The sequence below is a fragment of the Dasypus novemcinctus genome, chromosome 14 (genome assembly GCF_030445035.2).
Source record: "Dasypus novemcinctus isolate mDasNov1 chromosome 14, mDasNov1.1.hap2, whole genome shotgun sequence".
Taxonomy (NCBI): domain Eukaryota; kingdom Metazoa; phylum Chordata; class Mammalia; order Cingulata; family Dasypodidae; genus Dasypus; species Dasypus novemcinctus.
This window is the reverse complement of record NC_080686.1, coordinates 53,550,547-53,569,088: the sequence shown is the minus strand read 5'-3', so window position 1 is coordinate 53,569,088 and position 18,542 is coordinate 53,550,547. Positions and strand designations below refer to the sequence as shown.

At 39.8% G+C, this 18,542-nt stretch overlaps 1 protein-coding gene across 1 annotated transcript in view; it reads left to right on the top strand.

The window, feature by feature from the left end:
* The first annotated feature begins 937 nt into the window (after positions 1–937).
* Positions 938–18,542, top strand: part of PIP4P2 (phosphatidylinositol-4,5-bisphosphate 4-phosphatase 2) — a 93,469-nt gene continuing 75,864 nt past the window's right edge. Inside the window, exon 1 of the mRNA XM_004474736.5 lies at positions 938–1,164. Within this exon, the coding sequence (XP_004474793.2) occupies positions 1,059–1,164 (106 nt within the window). The 5' untranslated portion in view covers positions 938–1,058. The remainder of the gene's footprint in view (positions 1,165–18,542) is intronic.

The window sequence follows — 18,542 nt, the reverse complement described above, 5'->3', positions numbered from 1 at the left end:
TTCATATAAATCACTCCTTTTAGGATAATGTGACAAACCACCAGTACTAAAAAAAAAAAAAGGAGAATAAAAATCAATGCAGGAAACAAGAACTATGCTTAGCCTTTCCCCCTCTCATTACATGTGAAAGTTTATTTTAAAACATTGTCTCAGAACATCTCAGAACATCACATAATGATTCTAAATATCATTATTGCAAGTGCCAGAGATAATATAGACCAAACACAAAAACAAAACTAAAATGGCAACCTATTTTGTAAAATGAAACTTGAAAAAACCAACACACTTTGCATATTTTTAATAAAGAACTAGAGTGCCAAATACCTATGTAAAAAAACAAGGAAAAGCGAGGTGTGCCAAAACTCATTAAAAAATCTCTACTTCCTCTCAGACAAGAGATGCTGAAAAATGATTTCATAACAAAAGAAGAGCTCCTCAAGAACAAACTGATAGTTCTAGGAATAAACTTTCTTCAAATAATGAATGCAAAGTTTGGCATCAAGAGTCCCTCCTTCTCCTCAGAGGGGCTAAACTTGATTTGTGTTTTTGCTCCAGTTTTTCTAAATCAATTAACAGGCCTTTTCATTTACCCAGTTTCAGGATGCGCTTTCTCCTTTTCTTTAATTAAGGAAATGTAAAACATACAAGAGAACTGTCGCACACGGCCTTCAGCAGCCCCACCCCCCACCCCCCCAGTTGCCCCTTCTTCCTTTTTGTGGTTACTTTGCACCTTTCCTTCCCCTCATTTCTCAATTGGTCCTAATTTGCTCCCTTTTTCCCCCGGCAGCCTGGGCTCCTCCTCCTTTTTCCTCTTGTCCTCCTCTCCCAGTCTCTTTCTTTCTCTCTTCTCCCCCTCCCCCAAGTCATGCTTCCCAGCGCGCATCCCCTCCCCTGTGCCTCAGCCCCGCACCCTCTGCATCCCCGCCTCCTGCCTTGTGACACATCCCGGGCCCTCCCGGAGGCGGCAGTAGCGGCCGCCGCAGCCGCACTAGTCGCCTCCTCCACCGAAGCCGCAACCCCGGGCTCAGCCTCCTTCTGGCCCCGCAGCTGCTGCAGTCATGGCTGCTAATGGGGTGGACGAACGCTCGCCTCTGCTGTCAGCATCCCATTCGGGGAATGTCACTCCCACGGCCCCACCGTACTTACAAGAAAGCAGCCCCAGAGGTAAGGCCGGCGTAGTCCTTTCCACGTTACAAGGAAAAGCCTCAGGACTTGGTTGTTGAAGCTCAGAGACGAGCCTCTCACTGGGCTGCGAGAGACGGATGCTGGCTGTGCCTTCTGGAGGAGAGCCTTGCTGCCTTGTAGCTCTACCGCAGAGCTCTTCTGGCGTGCGTGTGTGTGACCCAGGGTAAACGATGTGACACGAATTTCCAGAGCTGGTCTTTGCTGTTCTAGAGCAGCTCCTAAGTGCAGTTGGGAGGTGGTGCAAATCTCTCACAATCATTCACAAATCCTTCGGGTTGCTGAGAGACAGGGAGTACTGCTAACCTTGGTATCTGTCCTTGAAAGGTCTTTAGCTTGAAAAATATGCTTCTCTTATCATTCACTCACCAATGCTCTGTTCAATCAGGGAATTGCCTTACCAAAATGTATTTAGTTAATCAACATTTCTATTACGTCTGAAATGCCTGCCCTTCCATATTACTCCTGCTTGTAAGGAGTATGTGTTAGCTTTAGTTGTGAATGAGGAGGAAGACCCTGACTTTTGATGGACAGAAGGGATGTTTTTTATGTATATCTGGGTGAGACTGAAATGAACTTCTACAAAGTAATGCAGGTTAATACTGTATATTTTTCTACTTCTTTTCTCAAGATAGAATAAAAAAAGATTTGATGGTAATGGAATCTAGAGAAAGGGGGGTAAGATCTATTTAACAAACTATTCATTCTCTTCAAAAATCTATCATTGTGCTAAGCCTTTTAGTTGATTCTTGTAGTAGAAATAAGGTGGGGTCAGGAGTTATGGAAAATGGACTTTGAGAAATCACTTAGAGTAGTGAAAAGATTGGTCAAATATGGCACTTGCAAATTTAGGTAGTGCTTAAATGGATCTTGTTCCTTTTTGACTGAATGTGAGGGAAGTTTCAAAGCCTAAGGTAGAAAGTTAATGCTTTTGAAAATATGGGCAGATCATGTTTCTTGTAACAAAACTTTGTCTAAGTTAAAGGCTAGAGTTGGAAAAACTATAGAACCGGTTCACCTTGTCTAGTACTTAAATATCCTATTTAACACTTTGTAACTTGGAAAGCAACAATCTAGATATTAATTCAGGACAGATCTTAAAGGAGGACCAAGTAAAAAGATGTTTAGCTGTGAATAATTCAGTGTGATCTATGGGTTGTGAAACAAGGTGCAAAATGGAACAGATTCACTGAAAATACACAAGACATATTTGATAATCAGCGTTAAACTAGTGCCAGAAGATGCCACATGGCAAAAATGCCTTTAATGGACCAATTTGATATTAGTATTTTATTGATACATAAGTTGCATAGTCTAGGATAGGTTTAAACACTCATCAGTGAATGTTTCAACTTCATCAAATCACCCTTTTAAGACAAAATATTTCACAATTCATTAAGAGACAACTTAGATTTAAGTTATTGCCATAGAACCTATTCTCATGTTCTCTGCCTTGGATCCATATATTTTTAAAATATTTAGTCAATTAGTGGCTAAATTATCTCCCGAAATGGTCACACTCATGGGCCTGGTTATAGATTCTTTTTTAAAATCATTTACCACTTATTTGTTTAACCCGATACAACTCCTCAAACTACATGATAAGGTATAAGTTTGAGAAGAAGTAGTTCCATTCTAGAAAACTTTCAACAACTACAGAAATTCAATGACTTAGCAAAAAGCTTTCTATTTTGAAATATACTAGCTCTTTTTCTAAATGGTGGATGAGACAGGTTAGATAATGAGAAATGCTAATTTCATATGGTATAATACCAGGAAGGAAGAAGCATAAATGAGAAATAAAGGTACTGTATGTATGACAGAATATCTTTCCTTAAAAATAAAAAAAATCTTCTAAAGATTATTTTTATACTATTTTATACTATTTTATAATGGCCTAATCAAAATAGACTCAGTTATACAAGACTGAAGTCTTTAAGACCAGCATTATTCATTCATTCAGTAATTTACTGAGCACCATGAAGTGCCAGGCACTGCTCTAGGTAAACAAGACAGATGAAACTCATGCCCTGTGGAGCCAAATTTGTAGTGAGGACAGAGAATAAGTAAACATATGACAATTGTTACAGATAGTAAAGAAAACTGTCACTAGACCAGATGCTTTTAGTACTTGAAAACAATGAGTTGAATGTTGGAATTGAAGTACCAAAACCAGTATCCACCTTTTGATAATGAACTTTGCTTCATGAGTTTATGATACCATTTTTAAAAAAGGGAGTTAAGAGCCATAACTAGAGAATATTTCTTCAATCCAAACCTTTGTTCTTTGTATCACCTTCTAAGAACAGAAATCTGAGCTTTCACTTCAAAATGAACTATTCTATTTCAGCTTGAAAATCAGTGGAGTGTTTATTACTAAACTAAACCAGTTTTTGGTAATATAGTGAGGAACAGTTAGTATTGTGCATCTGTTTTAGCAAAAGCAGAATCATGTTTCTATATCAGTACTGGATTTCTACATAAAGTAAGAAATCTCCTTCTCCGAGATTATGATGCTCTACTTGAACTTGCCATTTTATGTGAAGGCATAGAAATTGACATCAAATATAGTTTCAGGCTCATTTGAAAGGAGATTGGAAAAAAATATAACAAAACATATAAAATCTGTATGCATTTAATTGATTTGTTAACACATATACTAAATTTATAGGTACGATATAGCAAAAGAATATGATACCTACATTGAAAAATGGTTTATATTTTGGGTTGCCTAATTATCTGTGTTTTAAATTTGGAAATGCATTTTGAGATTATATACTGTACTATAAATTTATAAATGGAAAAAAGTCATTTGTTATACAGGGACAGTTTGGCTTAGTTTCTTTCTTTTATTCATTCAGTAAATATTTATTGAGTACTAACCAGACTCTGTGGTAGGAGTATAAAAACAGACATGGCTCTTGTTTCACTCAAGTAGGAGAGATAGAGACCTAAATCAAATACTTAAATAAACAAATGCAAATCAGCAATGAGGATGAGGATGGTGCTGGAAATGTACTATGCGGTAAGAGTATGTAATAAGATTTAAATAGGTTAGGGAAGTCAGGGAGGACTTTCCTGAGGGAAGGAGGCTTGACTGATTGATCTCAAAGTTGGCAGAAGGAGGAGTGGAAGAACATTTTTGGCAAAGAAAACAGTATATGCATAAAGCCTTTAGTAGGGTGGAGTTTGGCAAGTGCAAGGAACTAAAAGAAGGTTAATGTGGCTAAAGTGGAAACAGCAATAGAGAATGTGCAGCAAAATGAGATTGGGGAGGTAGGTGTAGTTGGCAATCTCCTCCATGCCCAAACAATGTTTTCTGATATTCACTAAGTTCCTGGGTAGTTCACTTCCCTTGAATCTGGGCTGATCCTGTGACTTACTTTTGAACTATCAAATCAAGTAAAAGATATGCTGAATGACTTTTGAGGCTAGGTCAGAAGAGGTCTTGTAGTCTTTGCCTTGGTCTCTTATAAAGTACACTATGGGGGAAAGTTACTTGCCAAGAATGAAGTTGAATACCTGAAATCTCCATGCTTGGAGGAGCCCTCAGACATGTGGGTGAAGAAGCCATCTTGGATGTCCAGGCCAGTCATGCCTTCAGATGACTCTAGCCCTAGCTGACTATCTTACTGCAATTGCATGAGATACTCCAAGTGAAAACCACCCATCTGAGGCTGATCAATCCGCAGAACCATGAGAGATAATATTAAATTGCTGTTTACAGTCACTGACTTTTTGGGTAATTTGTTATGCAGCAATAGATGACCAGAACAGTAAGTATGAGTCATTCCATACTGTCATTGTTGGTCACACTAAGGGATTTTGCCTTAAGCAAAGGGACGACCCAGTTAGATCTGTGTTTCCAAAAGGGAAAAAGATCACTCTATTTATAGATTAATGAGGTGGCTAGATGGATGAGGATAGATGATTTGAGTGACTATTGAAATAATTCAGGTAAATTTCGTGAATTATATGATAGTAGCTTGGACTCAGGTGGTTGTAGAGTTGGAGAGAAGTGAGGTGGTGTTAAGGAGGAAGATTTACAGGGCTTGGTGAAAATAGTATGTGGGAGTGAGAGGGAGGTAGCAAGGATATTTCCAAGAATTCTGGCTTGCACATCTAAATTGTACGATTGCCTGCATTGAGATAGGAAATAGCAGGGGAGGACCCAGCTTTGGGCATCACAGATCCTGAGATTAGTTTATTTATTTATTGTCTCTTTTTTAAGAAAGATAAATGGATCACACAAAATGTTACATAAGAAGTTCCCATATAACCCTATAACCCACTCCCTGCCCCCCTGCTCTTCCTACATCAGCAAGGCACATTCTCCCCCAGTCCATCCAGTGGGTTATATCTAGTGGGTTATGGCAGGATATACAATGTCCTGCATCTGTCCTTGCAATATCACTCAGGACAACTCCAAGTCCAGGAAATGCTCCATATAATGCCTCTTCCTCCCTCTCCCTGTCCTCAGCAACTCCTGTGGCCACTGTCTCCACATCAATGATACAATTAATTCCATTGCTAGAGTCACAACAGTTCCATAGTAGAATACCAGCAAGTCCACTCCAATCCAAATTATATTCCTCCATCCTGTGGACCCTGGGATGTGATGTCCATTCCACCTCTAAATTGCGAGGGGCCTTAGATCCCACATGGCTGATGCTTGTGATTCTCTGCTTGCAGTTGTAGACATTCTCAGTTTCCTGCTTGTAGCTGGAGACACTCTTGGTTCCCTAGTGTGGTGATTGATCATTCTCACCTCCCCATCAGCTGACGTGGGTAAGTCCAGTGAACCAGAGAGCAGGTGTTGTAACTCTGCTGAGGCTCAGAGCATAGCTGGCATGTGAACAATCCAGAGATTCAGGTCTCCTGAGCATACATAAACCCCAGCACCAACCACAGGTTCAGTAAATGTGAGAGAATTGACATGTGTAGAGAGGTCACATCTGAATCCAACTCAGGAGCACAAATTCCAAAGTAGGGCCCATTGGCAAGGCACTGAACTTCAGAGTTATCTGTCATGACCATAGAACCTGTGTGTCTCTGTAGCCCTCAGGAGCACCAGTACCTGGGGTTATATCTACTTTGGCTATCTCTGGGATCCTGCTGAGACATGCATATGTGCGACCCCTCTGATAACCTCCCAACTCATTTTGAAGTCTCTTAGCCATATAAAGTCATTTGTCTTTACCATTTCTCCCTTTTTTCCAGGATCTTTTTCTAGTTTCATCACAAACTGGTGATGGTAGTAATCCCTCAGCACCAGGGAGGCTCATCCCTGGGAGTAATGTCCCATGCTGGGGGAATGGTAATGCATTTACATGCTGAGTTTGGCTTAGAGAGTGGCCACGTTTGAGCAACACGGAAGCTCTCAGGAGGTAACAACTAAGCTCTAGGCCTAGTTGAAATTTCAAGCACATAGGCTCATAAGCATAGTCATCAGTATCAAGGGCCCATCATTGGACCATCCTGCTTCATGGGTCTTTGTCCTTGCACTTGGAGGATTGTTGCTGTTCCATTGGGGAATGCAACAAAGCTCCCCAGGATGGGAACTCAGTACTCCCTCAGTTGTCCTGTGTAACTCTATCCACTATGACAATACCCAGTGAACATCTGAACATATATACCCCAAATGTATGTCCTGGAGAACTCCCTCCCATCTAAGCATCCCCCATCAATGACATCCCACACCAGTCTGAGCTTAGTTTTAGTTATGATGCATTTAAAAAGCTTTTCAGATATCCAAGAAGAATTGTCAGACAGGCAATTAATCTGTATGTGTAGGACTATGAAATGAGGCCTGGACTGAAAATATAAAATTGTAAGTTATTTGCATATAGGTGGCAGTTGTTTACATGGATGAGGATTCAGAGCTTCCCAAGGCCCCACCAATGTGCCACAGGATGTGCCGAGAATGCACCACATGTATGTTATAATATGATTGCCCTGAGCTCTTCAAGCCAGTGAAGGCAGCTCTCAGCTCTGAGTAGCCATACAGATATTGTTATTTTCTCTGTGTGCCACAATGCGGTAAATTTTGGGATACTCTGTATGAGATCACCTAGGGAGAAGAATAAAGTAAGAAGAGGAGAGAGCCTAGAACAGTGACTAATTAGAACAAAGTTAACCTACAGGAAGCCTCACTAGCTGCCAGCAAGAGAAGAAAAAACTAGGAGACTACACTATCATGGAATCAAGGACAGGAAAATACTTCAAGAAAGAGGAAGTGATCAAGCATGTCAAAAGTTCAAGAGAAAGCAAATAGATTGTCTCAAAAGTGTCGGTTCAAATTAGTGTCACAGAAGTCACTGGTGACCTAAGTGAGAACTGTTTATGTACACTTATATTTGAGGTCTTTTTAAGGAATTGAAGAACTAATAATTTCCATCTACTGTAATATTTTTTGTGTTTTTTTTTTACCTTTCATCTAATGTAATATTCTAATATATATTTATTTTAATTGCACAATTACCCTGAAGCAATTGAACTTTAATAAGGTTAATGCTTCTGTGTTTTTTTTAAGATTTATTTATTTTTTATTTCTTTTTCTCCCCTCCCCCCCTCCCCTTCCCCCCTCCCCTTCCCCCCCTCCCAGCCCCAGTTGTCTGTTCTCTGTGTCCATTTGCTGTGTGCTCTTCTTTTTGTCCGCTTCTGTTGTCAGCGGCACAGGAATCTGTGTTTCTTTTTGTTGCGTCATCTTGGTACGTCAACTCTCCGTGTGTGTGGCACCATTCCTGGGCAGGCTGCACTTTCTTTCACACTGGGTGGCTCTCCTTATGGGGCGCACTCCTTGCACATGGGCTCCCCTACACGGGGGCCCCCCTGCATGGCACGGCACTCCTTGCACACACACATCAGCACTGCGTGGGTCAAGGAGGCCTGGGGTTTGAACTGCGGACCTCCCATGTGGTAGATGGATGCCCTATCCACTGGGCCAAGTCCGCTTCCCAATGCTTCTGTATTCTGAGACATTTTGATTGCTTATGAATATAATTGTGTTTAGAAGGCATGGCATATACTTTTCAATTTTGTTTCACTTTTTAAAAATGTGTAAATTTGAAATTATTTGGGGAAATGTTTTCAGAGATTAGAAAAAGAAATAAATTAATTCCTGACTTGAGAAATACATTGTGTTCTTGTGCTTCTTAGAAATTCTATGGTAAAGAAAGTATACTTTTAATCATCCTCTTATGTTTTATACTTAGAGAAATCTAAGGTTACAGATTGTGCCTTTGTTTAAAGTGAGGCAGAGTCTTAGGTCATTTAGAGTTATGATCTAAACTAAACTAGACTTTAGTGAACTTGAATCCTTGAATAAATTTTGGCTGTCTTTCTAATTTCTGAAGCTCCCTACAACTTCACAGAGTGTAAGGTTGACTGGGTTGGTAGACGAAAAGACCCAATGCACACATGCCACCCACTACAAGTTGAAGTCTCATTGTATTTGCCAAGGATCCTGAAACTTACTGAAAGTTAAGTTGTCACAGTGAGCAGGAAAACAGGCAGATATTTGAGAGAAGCCACCTGGGCCTTCCAAGGCCCTAATAGGGTTGTACAACTCCTGTGATATTGAGCAAGACAATTTCTTGCTGAATGAGAGAAACTTAATTTTGTGTGGTGCTAATGTTAATGCCCCATTTAAGTGGATATTTACAAACTGGTTCTTGAATCAAAATCTGCTTCATTGAAACTATATCCACATAAAGGGAAAGAAGAACCCAGACATTGGTGAAGTATATTTGCCTCCAGCTTTTCAGTGTAGTGGCAAGCCCATTTCCAGTTATAAACCTTTTCTATTATTCTGCATACTTTGGGCTCCATGATTTTTTTATTCTATTTTATTATGCCCACATTTCCTCCTGGCTCTACCCAGCAGCTTTAAAGCATTAATCAAGAAATGTTTCATTCCTTCAGCCCTCCTTTCAAATATTGAGTGCCTATTATACTGTTCCAGATGGTGGGGAGCTTATAGTCTGTGAGATACACAAGCCATAAGCATTAATTTCAGAGTTAAGAAAATAAAGCAGGCTGTGAATATAGATCATAAGTGGCTTGGGTCAGGGAGTATTTCAGATGAGGTGTTCAGTAAAGATACTTCAGGGATAACAATCACTCAGAGACCTGAAAGAGTAATCACCCATTTGAAAATTTAGGGGGAAAGTGTTTCATGTAGCAGGAGCAAGACGTGTGAAGAGGATGTTGACTAAACAAAGAGACCAGTGGGTTGTAGAGTGATTTAGGGGGAGTATGGTAGATGAGAATAGAATAGGAAGACTAGGGAGGACCAGCAGAATCACGTGGGCCACCATGAGTGTTCTGAGGCTAGTGGGATGCCATGTTGGTTTTGTAGCAAAGGAGAGGCATAAAGTGTTTTACTTTTTGAGAAGAGCATCCTCATTGGTGTGTGAAAAATGGACTACTGGGGGATAAAAGAAAAGATGTATAGCTAATAGGGAGGCTGTTAGATAGAATAGGCAAGAGGCAATAGTAATCTATACCAAGTAGAGGTGAGTGAAGCGGTGAGATATGGTTGGATTCAGGATATATTTTGAACATGGTGTAGGTCCTGCTGATGAATTGATCAGTAGAAAGAAAGGGATCAAAATGTTTGAGAAAATGATCTAAGTATAGGTTTAAAGTTGTACTATTATCTGAGATGGGCAATAGAGGGAGCAGTTGATTGGGGTGGTGATCAGTGGAAAGAAAGGGATCAAAATGTTTGAGAAAATGTCATAAGTATAGGTTTAAAGTTGTACTATTATCTGAGATGGGCAGTAGATGGAGCAGTTGATTGGGGTGGGGGGAGGGTGTCTGGGACAGGGAGAAGCACAGTGGAAACCAATATTCTGTTTTAGACATCTTGAGTTTAAACTACCTGTTAGGAATCATAGAATTGGAGATGTCAAGTAGGCAGTTTGTTGTACAGATCTGGAGTCTGAGGAGACATTGGGGATGAAGAGAAAATTTCACTCGACAATTATTAATTGCATAGTAACACTCTGTGGTGGGAAATGATACTCTCAACTTCCCATTTATTTCCAAAGACCATGTAAACTCTTTTCAGGAATGTCATACTTTTAGGGTGGAGCATTCTGACAAAATCTTGTAAGATTTGCCAGATGAATGCAGATGTTAAAAAGCAGAATTATTTCTTCCATTGCTAGAGTCACAATAATACTATAGTAGAATACCAGTGAGTCCACTCTAATTCATATTTTATTACTCCATCCCGAGGACCCTGGGGTATCAATGCCCACTCCACCTCTTAATTGGGAGGGGACTTCAATCTCATATGGCTTGTGGATGGAGACGGTGGCTACGGGAGTTGCTGAAGGCAAAGAGAGGGAAAAGGAGGAGTGATATGGGGGCATTTTTGGGACTTGGAGTTGTCCTGACAGATGCAGGGTGAATGGGGTGAGAGTGTAAAATACAATGTAACTATAATCCATGCTTTGTAGCAGTGCTCCAAATGTGTTTATCAATTGCAGCGAATGTACCACATTAATGAAAGAAGTTGTTGACGTGGGAAAAGTGGGGGTGTAGGGAGTGGGGCATATGGGAACCTTCTGTATTTTCTAATGTAACATTTTGTGTGATCTGTGTATCTTTTAAAAATAAATAAAAAATATATTTTTAAAAAAAGGAGAGTTAACAGGATAGATGTTCATAGCTATCTTGGAGGGCAATAAATAACTATCTGGGAAGCAATACAAATGGTAGCTCTAATCCTTTCACTGTAGGGAAAATCAGGCAGCCCTGAATACAGTGCTGTGCTCAGATGTTTTGTGTTTCATGTTTATAATGACCAAGAGGTACTAAATAAACTGGGAATGACAGCTCATTAATAGCTTTGAAAGGGAAATAAATTCTTCCTGCTCTTGTCTGTTCTATTGAGAAGGATTTTCTGCCTTTTTTTTTTGCACAAGAATTTTTGCTTTGGCACCTTTTTAGAACCCCACCTCCACCCCCCAGTTGTAAAGGAGTTACAACTCCTCTTGTAAATGAGTTTCCTTTACTCTGTAAGAAAAAAAAAAAAGAATAAGAAATGGAAAACCCAGCTTCTCTTCCTAGACTTCAGGTTAGTTCCTCCAAGCATTACATAGTTAATCCCTTTATATTCTCAGAGAATATCTGTCACCAGATTGTGGTTTGGTCATTGCCAAGAATGGGAGCCCTGAGACTTCAGTTCTTTCTCATCTCTGCCACTTACTAGCTGTTTGACCTTGGAGTATTTACTTTATATCTCTTGGCCTCAGTTCAAGGAGTGGCTTGAACTAGATGATATATTATGTTCCCTTTTGCTTTTATATTCTATAACACAAATGTTTTTTTGTAAGGGAGCTGGGTATTTCTATGGGAATATATCTATCACTTTAAAATGTAGGTGCTTATTGTCTACTGTCTTAGTTTGTAAGAGCTGCTATCACAAATACCATGCAATGAGTTTTGGCTTACCAGGAATTTTTTTCCTCATAGATATGAGCCTAGTAGGAGTTCACAATCAAGATGCCATCAGGGCTTGTTTTGTCCTGGAGCCAATGTTCAGGAGCTGGTTACCAGCAGTCCCTGGCTCCCTTGGCCTGTATCTCTGCCTCTCCTTTCTCTGTCTGCTCTTCCTGTTTCTTTTGACTTCTTTCTTCTCCCTCTTCTGTGACTCTGGCTTCTAGTTTCTTCTCTTTATAAGTTCTCTAATAATTTGGCTTAAGGCCCACATTGCTTCAGTTGGCCATACCTTAACTACAAAAAACATCTTCAAAAAATCCTATTTACAATGGGTTTACACCCATTATTACATTATCTAGATTAAGATTAAGAACAGATTCAGATTCCCATGCCGCTGACAACAACAGAAGCGGACAAAGAAGATGCAGCAAATAGACACAGAGAAGAGACAACTGGGGTGGAGCAGGGGAGGGGAAGGGGAGAGAAATAAATAAATTAATTAATTAAAAAAAAAAGAACACGTGTTTGCTGGTATACGTAATTCAACCTATCACAACCTCTTTTATTTTACTCTCTTACTTGTGGTGTCCCTCTTTCCTTTAAATTACTGTTTCTTTAGGTACACTTTTGGAAACTGGAGAGAGTATGCTGACCAATAGGGAATGTTACTCGGCTCTTTTAGGAATCAGAAGCCCAACCAGCACACAGTGTTTTACTCCCCTCTTGAGTATTTACTTATGTTACTCATTGGTTAGGGCAGCTTTCTTTAAGCAAATTCTTTCTTCTTCCCATATTTTGTGAAGGTGAGATATTTAATCTTGGTAGATTTGTAACATGGCTTTTACAAAAAGAGTGTGAAAGAGTGTACAAGAAAGCTTTTAATTGTTCTGCGTTTGAACATGTAATTTCTACACATGGAGACTTTGGGGGAAGGCATGTTAGAAGATGAAATTTTGTAGGTTCAGAGATTAATCATGAGGATAAGCAAGACATAGAGATGACAGTGAATAGATTTAAGGAAAGAAGATTTTTGCATATACTTGCGTTGTTATTAATCTTAGATCATAGGCTGTTCCCCATGTTACCACTGATTTCTACAAAGTTGGTGTCTTAGTTTGCCACAGAGCTGCTGATGCAAAGAACCAGAAATGGGTTGGCTTTTTAAGGGGGATTTATTTGGGATGAAAGCTTACTGTTCTGAGGGCATGAAATGTCCAAATCCAGGCATCATCAGAGATGCTTTCTCACCAGTCAGTTACTGGTGATATTGGTATCCTAACACATGGCAAAACAAGATGGTGGCCGATCTCTGTCAAGGTCCCTGCCTTCTCTTCTGGGCTTACTGTCTCCTGGAAGCCAGCTGTGGGCTGTCAGTCATATGGCTCATCTCTTCAGCCTTGGGCTGCTCTGTGGGCCCAACCTCTTGGGGGCTTTGTGCTTCAGCTTTGGCTACTAGCAATCCTTGAGTCCCCTCTCACACATGGTAGGGTAAAGATATCACAGTTGGTGCTTTCATTTAAATTATACCTTTCCTGAACATTTTGAACTCTAATAAGTTTCCAGTAACTACATGTCTCAATTGACTGGACATTTTTGCTTTTATAATCTATAGTGTTGTAACAATTAGAGCTCAAACTGTTCTGAGATAGTTAGCGCTCAAACCGATCTGAGATTTATAGTTGGAGCAAACTCTAGCAGAAGGGCTAAATAATTTGGCCAAGGCTACTCAGCTCATACATGGCAGAGCTAGGAATAAAACTAAGATTTGTTTGACTCCTTGTCCAGTTTTAACTTCACTATAGGATGCTTAATTTATAGGGTCTATTTTCTATTAGATCATGCAGAATTTTTAGAATGGGAATAACAAAGGAGGCAATGGCCAGTGCAAGAAAGGCAATGACAGTTAAGAGAGAATAAATGATTTGTCCATGATCACAAACTGGCAAGACTAGAAAAGCTCTTTTTGCTCTTCTGCTGAATTATTTCCTCATGTTATACTGACTCCTTCAGGTTGAGAGAACAACAAATTCTGTAAATCTTTCAGGAAAATGAGGCCAGTATGTTTGAGTGATTCAGAAAGCAGGAAAAAAATATTTTTTTAAAGAAGACAAAAAGCTAAATGTTGTAGGGGATGTTCTGAAACTAAACATCCTGTTAAAGTTGGTAAAGCTTTTGGGGATTATCTTAAAGTGAAATCTAGAGCAATGACCAGTGCCATTTCATATTTTCATATTTAGCAATTTTAGAATCATAGAATTTCAGGGTTGCACATGGCTTTGTAGGTCACCTGCTCCAAGCTTGTTCCTAATGCTCACATACACTCAGTCTGCATAACTGTCTATGCTATGTCTAAATAGTTCTGGTCAATGACATCTTAATTCCTCCTGTGACTATCCATTAATTGTTTGTATAGCTTTTTTTCCCTATACAAAGGAACTGAAATTCAGCTCCTTAAGTTTAGGGAGAATAGTACAGATGTTAAGAGTATGAAACTGGGGTTGTGACCACCTGGGTTTGCATCATGGTTCTACTTCCTATGAGTTGTATAACTTTGCGAAAGTTATGAAATCCCTGCATACATTTTTCCCTATCTGTAAAAATGGGGATGATGATGATAATGATAACAACAACAACAACAACAACAATAATAATAATAATTCGTAACCTCATAGGAATGCTGATGGAATTTTAGCTAGTTTATGAGTATGGGCATACATGTTAGTGCTGGAATATAGTAAAGACTAATTGAGTTTCAGCTACCAGTGTCTTTAATGGACAGCTTTGCCTCTTCTGGCAAACCTTATTCTTCTATTTGACAGCTCTCAACTTCTGAGGATAGCTCTCAACCTCATACTGAGACTCTTCATCTTTAGGTTAAATACCTTTAGTTCATTAAACCAATCTTCATATGACCTGGTTTTAACTTTACCACAATTAGTCTTCTGTAAATATGCTGCCATTACTACTTCCCTCAATAAGATATAATACTTTCATTACTAAATCTAAAATCTTTAAAAATTATTAATACATTTATTCATTTATCCACTTCTGGAAATTTATCCTACAGATGCCAGGACAGAGGAATGAATTGATAATTTGTACAAAATTATGCATTGCCACACTGTAATAACAAAAGACTGAAAACAACTGAGACTGTCTAACTATTTCTCTGTGTAATGAAGCACATGAAACAACACTCACTTATTTTGCCTACAAATCAGTATTTGAGTAGGATTTGGGGGGATAATTTATCTCTGCTGCAAGTGTCTGTTGCCTAAGCTGGGATTATTCAAACAACTGGGGACTAGAAGAACTTGGGGCTGATCAGACATTTCTCTCTCATCATGCAATTGTAAGGCTTCTCTGTGTACTATGTCCATGTAGTCCTAGAGTAATTGGACTTCTTACATGACAGTTCTGGGTCCTAAAAACAAGTCTTCTTAGAGAACAAAATAGAAGCCTTATGGTCTTTTATGATCTACTATCAGAAGTCAGTTATAGTGTCACTTCTTTTGTGCTCTATTGGTCAAAGCAGTCATAAGCCACACACATTCAAGGCGATGGAACATAGACTTCACCTCTCAATGGAAGGTCTGCCAAAGAATTTGTGGCCATGTTGTAAAACCATCACAATAGGCCATGATATAGTCACCAGTGGAATACTCTGCAGCTGGAAAAAAATATGAGAATACTTTCTGTATACCATTTTGAAAAAATTGCCAGTATATATTGTAAAGTGAAAAAAGTAAGATGAAAAACATGCATAATGCAAAAGTAGAGATGGGGATTCTGTCTCTGAATGCTGCAATCACTTCTCCTTTTAAGGTCTTCAACTGGTTGGATGAGATGTTTCTCATTGCTGACAGCAATCTCCTTAGTTGATTGTAGGTAATCAGCCATCTATACAATCAACTCTCTGATGATTTTTTTTTTTAAGATTTATTTTATTTATTTCTCCCCAACCCCTCACCCTCATTGTTTGCATTTGTTGTGTCTGTTTGTTGTGTGTTAGTTTTTTTTTTCAGGAAGCACTGGAACTAAACCTGGGACCTTCCATGTGGGAGGGAGGCTAATCTCTTGAGCCACCTCTTCCTCCTGCTTTGCTGTGTCTCTCATTATGTTTTCCTCTATGTGTCTCTTGTTGCATCATTTTGTTGTATCAGCTCACTGACTTGCTCTTCTTCTTTAAAAGGCTCCAGGAATTGAACCCGGACCTCCCATGTGGTAGGTAGGAGCTCAATTGTTTGAGCCACATCTGCTTCCCTCACTGATGATTAAAGACCTTGAATAAAAGAAGGGAAATGACAAAGACAAATGAGTTTATATGGCTAAGAGTCTTCCAGAAAGAGTCAGGAGGTCATCAGAGGGGTCACGATTATGCACACCTCAGCTGGACCCCAGACAAAGCCAAAGTAGATACAACCCTAGGTACTGGTTCTCCTGAAGGCTACAGAGATCCAAAGGATATACGGTCATGGCAGATGGATTTGGAGTTCTGTGCCATGTCAGAGGGCTCTACTTTGGAACTTGTGCTCCTGAGCGTGATGGAGTTGGACTCAGATGTGATTTTTCTACACATGCCTCTTCTGTCAGTTTTACTGAACCTGTGATTGGCACTAGCGATGGTCCATACTCAGGAGATTTGAATCTCTGGACTGCCCATGTGCCAGCTGGGCCCTGAGCCTCAGCAGAGTGGCGACTCCTACTCTCTGGTTCATCAATCTTACCCAGGTCAGCTAACAGGGAGGTGAAGATGGTCAACCACCACACCAGGGAATCAAGAGTGCCTATAACTGTAAGCAGACGAATTGCATACATTATCATGTGCAATCTAAGCCCCCTCTTGATCTAGAGGTGGAGAGGACATCACCATCCCAGGGTCCACAGAATGGAGGAATAAAATATGGACTAGAGTGAACTTACTGATATTCTACTATAAAACTATTGTGATGAGTAATAGAAGAAATTTTAGCATTGAGGTGGGGAAAGTGGCCACAGTAGTTGCTGAGGGCAGGAAGAGGGAAGAAGAGATGTGATGTGGGGGCATTTTTGGGATTTTGAGTTGTCCTAAATGATATTTCAGGGTCAGATGCTGGACTTTATATATCCTGTCATAACCCACTGAATGTACTGGGGGAGAGTGTGAACTACAGTGTAAATTATTATCTATATAGTGCAGCAGTGCCCCAAAATGTGTTCACTGAATGTGATGAGTATGCCACAATGATGGGGGAGGTTATTGGTGAGGGAGGAGTGGGCTGGGGGGTGGGGGGTATAGGGGAACTTCTTATATTTTTTAATGTAACATTTTTTATGTGATGTATATATCTTCAAAAAAATACAATATACAAAAATGATGTGGTGGGGGGTGGGGAGTGGGTTATATGTGAAAATAAAAATAAAAATTAAATCATTTTAACTATTAAAAAAAATTAAAGTCCATGAAATGCCCATCTATTACAGTTAGCCCAGTGCTTGTTTTACCAAACTAGGCACCATTAACCTGGCCAAGTTGACACATTGGCCTAACCATCACCCTTGTCAACTTGGCAGCTATATACATGACCTTAAACCATGCTTAGTCTCTAAATAAAAACAGTAAGAGACATATATATATATATTCCCCCCTCCCCTCCCACCTAACAATGCTCAACTGTCCAGCAATTGGAAACACAATAAATCTCTCCAGAATAGGGTGTGAGTCCTTGGGTAATATTCACTCTTAAATGTGACATCCTTTAATGCTATGACATGAAACTGTACAACTCATGCCATAAGATAAGAGAAAAAGTTAGGGAAGAAAACAAATATATTTGTTTTGTGTATGTATGCAGTATACTCATAACAAAATAAGGAAGAAATATGCATGACCATTAGAGTCCTCATATTTGTAACTGGTCACAAGGTTGAAGCTCTGTTGCCTTAGAGCAGGGATTAACATTTTTGGTCCACAGACTCCTTTGCCAGTCAGGTGAAAACCATGGACCCCTTACTAAGTTCACACTTACAGTGTGTTAATTAGCAAATATATCATAGCTACACCAATACATTCCCACAAGAACAATGTTTTTTTAAAATTTTCAGTGCAAGCTCATAGACTTCCTAAAATCTTTCCATGGAACCCTTGGGGGTTTTTGGACCCCTGGTTAAGAACACTTGTCTTAGAGTCTCTCATGGAAGATCTTGTCTCAGCCCTGCAAGGTATTGCCACCTAGTTGGCACTGTAATTAGGTCTTTAGAAGGCCGTTCTACCATTCTATCAATCCAGCTGCTTCGGGATGATGGGACACATGGTAAGACCAATAATTCCATGAGCATGTGCCCATTCCTACATATCATTTGCTGGGAAGTGAGTTCCTTGATCAGAAGCAATGCTCTGTGGAATATCATGACCATGGATAAGACATTTGGTAAGTCCATGGATGGTAGTTTTGGAAGAAACATTGCATACTGGGAAGGCAAGCCCATATCTAGAGTATATATATATTCCAGTTAGAGCAAATCACTGCCCCTTCCATGATGGAAATAGTCCAGTGTAATCAACCTGCCACCAGGTAGAAGGCTGATCACCTCAGGCAATGGTGCCATATCAGTGGCTGAGAATGGGTCTCTCCTGCTGTTAGATTGGGCACTCAGCAGTGGCTGTAGCCAAATCAACCTTGGTGAGGGCAAGTCCATGTTGCTGAGCCATGTATAACCTCCATCCCTACCACCATAGTCACTTTGTTCATGTGCCCAATTGGGCAATGACAAGAGTGACTGGGGAAAGAGACTGAGTGCCAACCACAAAACGGGTAATTTTATCCACTTGATTATTAAAATCTTCTTCTGCTGAAGTCACCACAGACAGTTGAATCAGACAATACCCAGCTCATGGTAGGCAACTCAGGTGTCCTGGTAACTTGGTG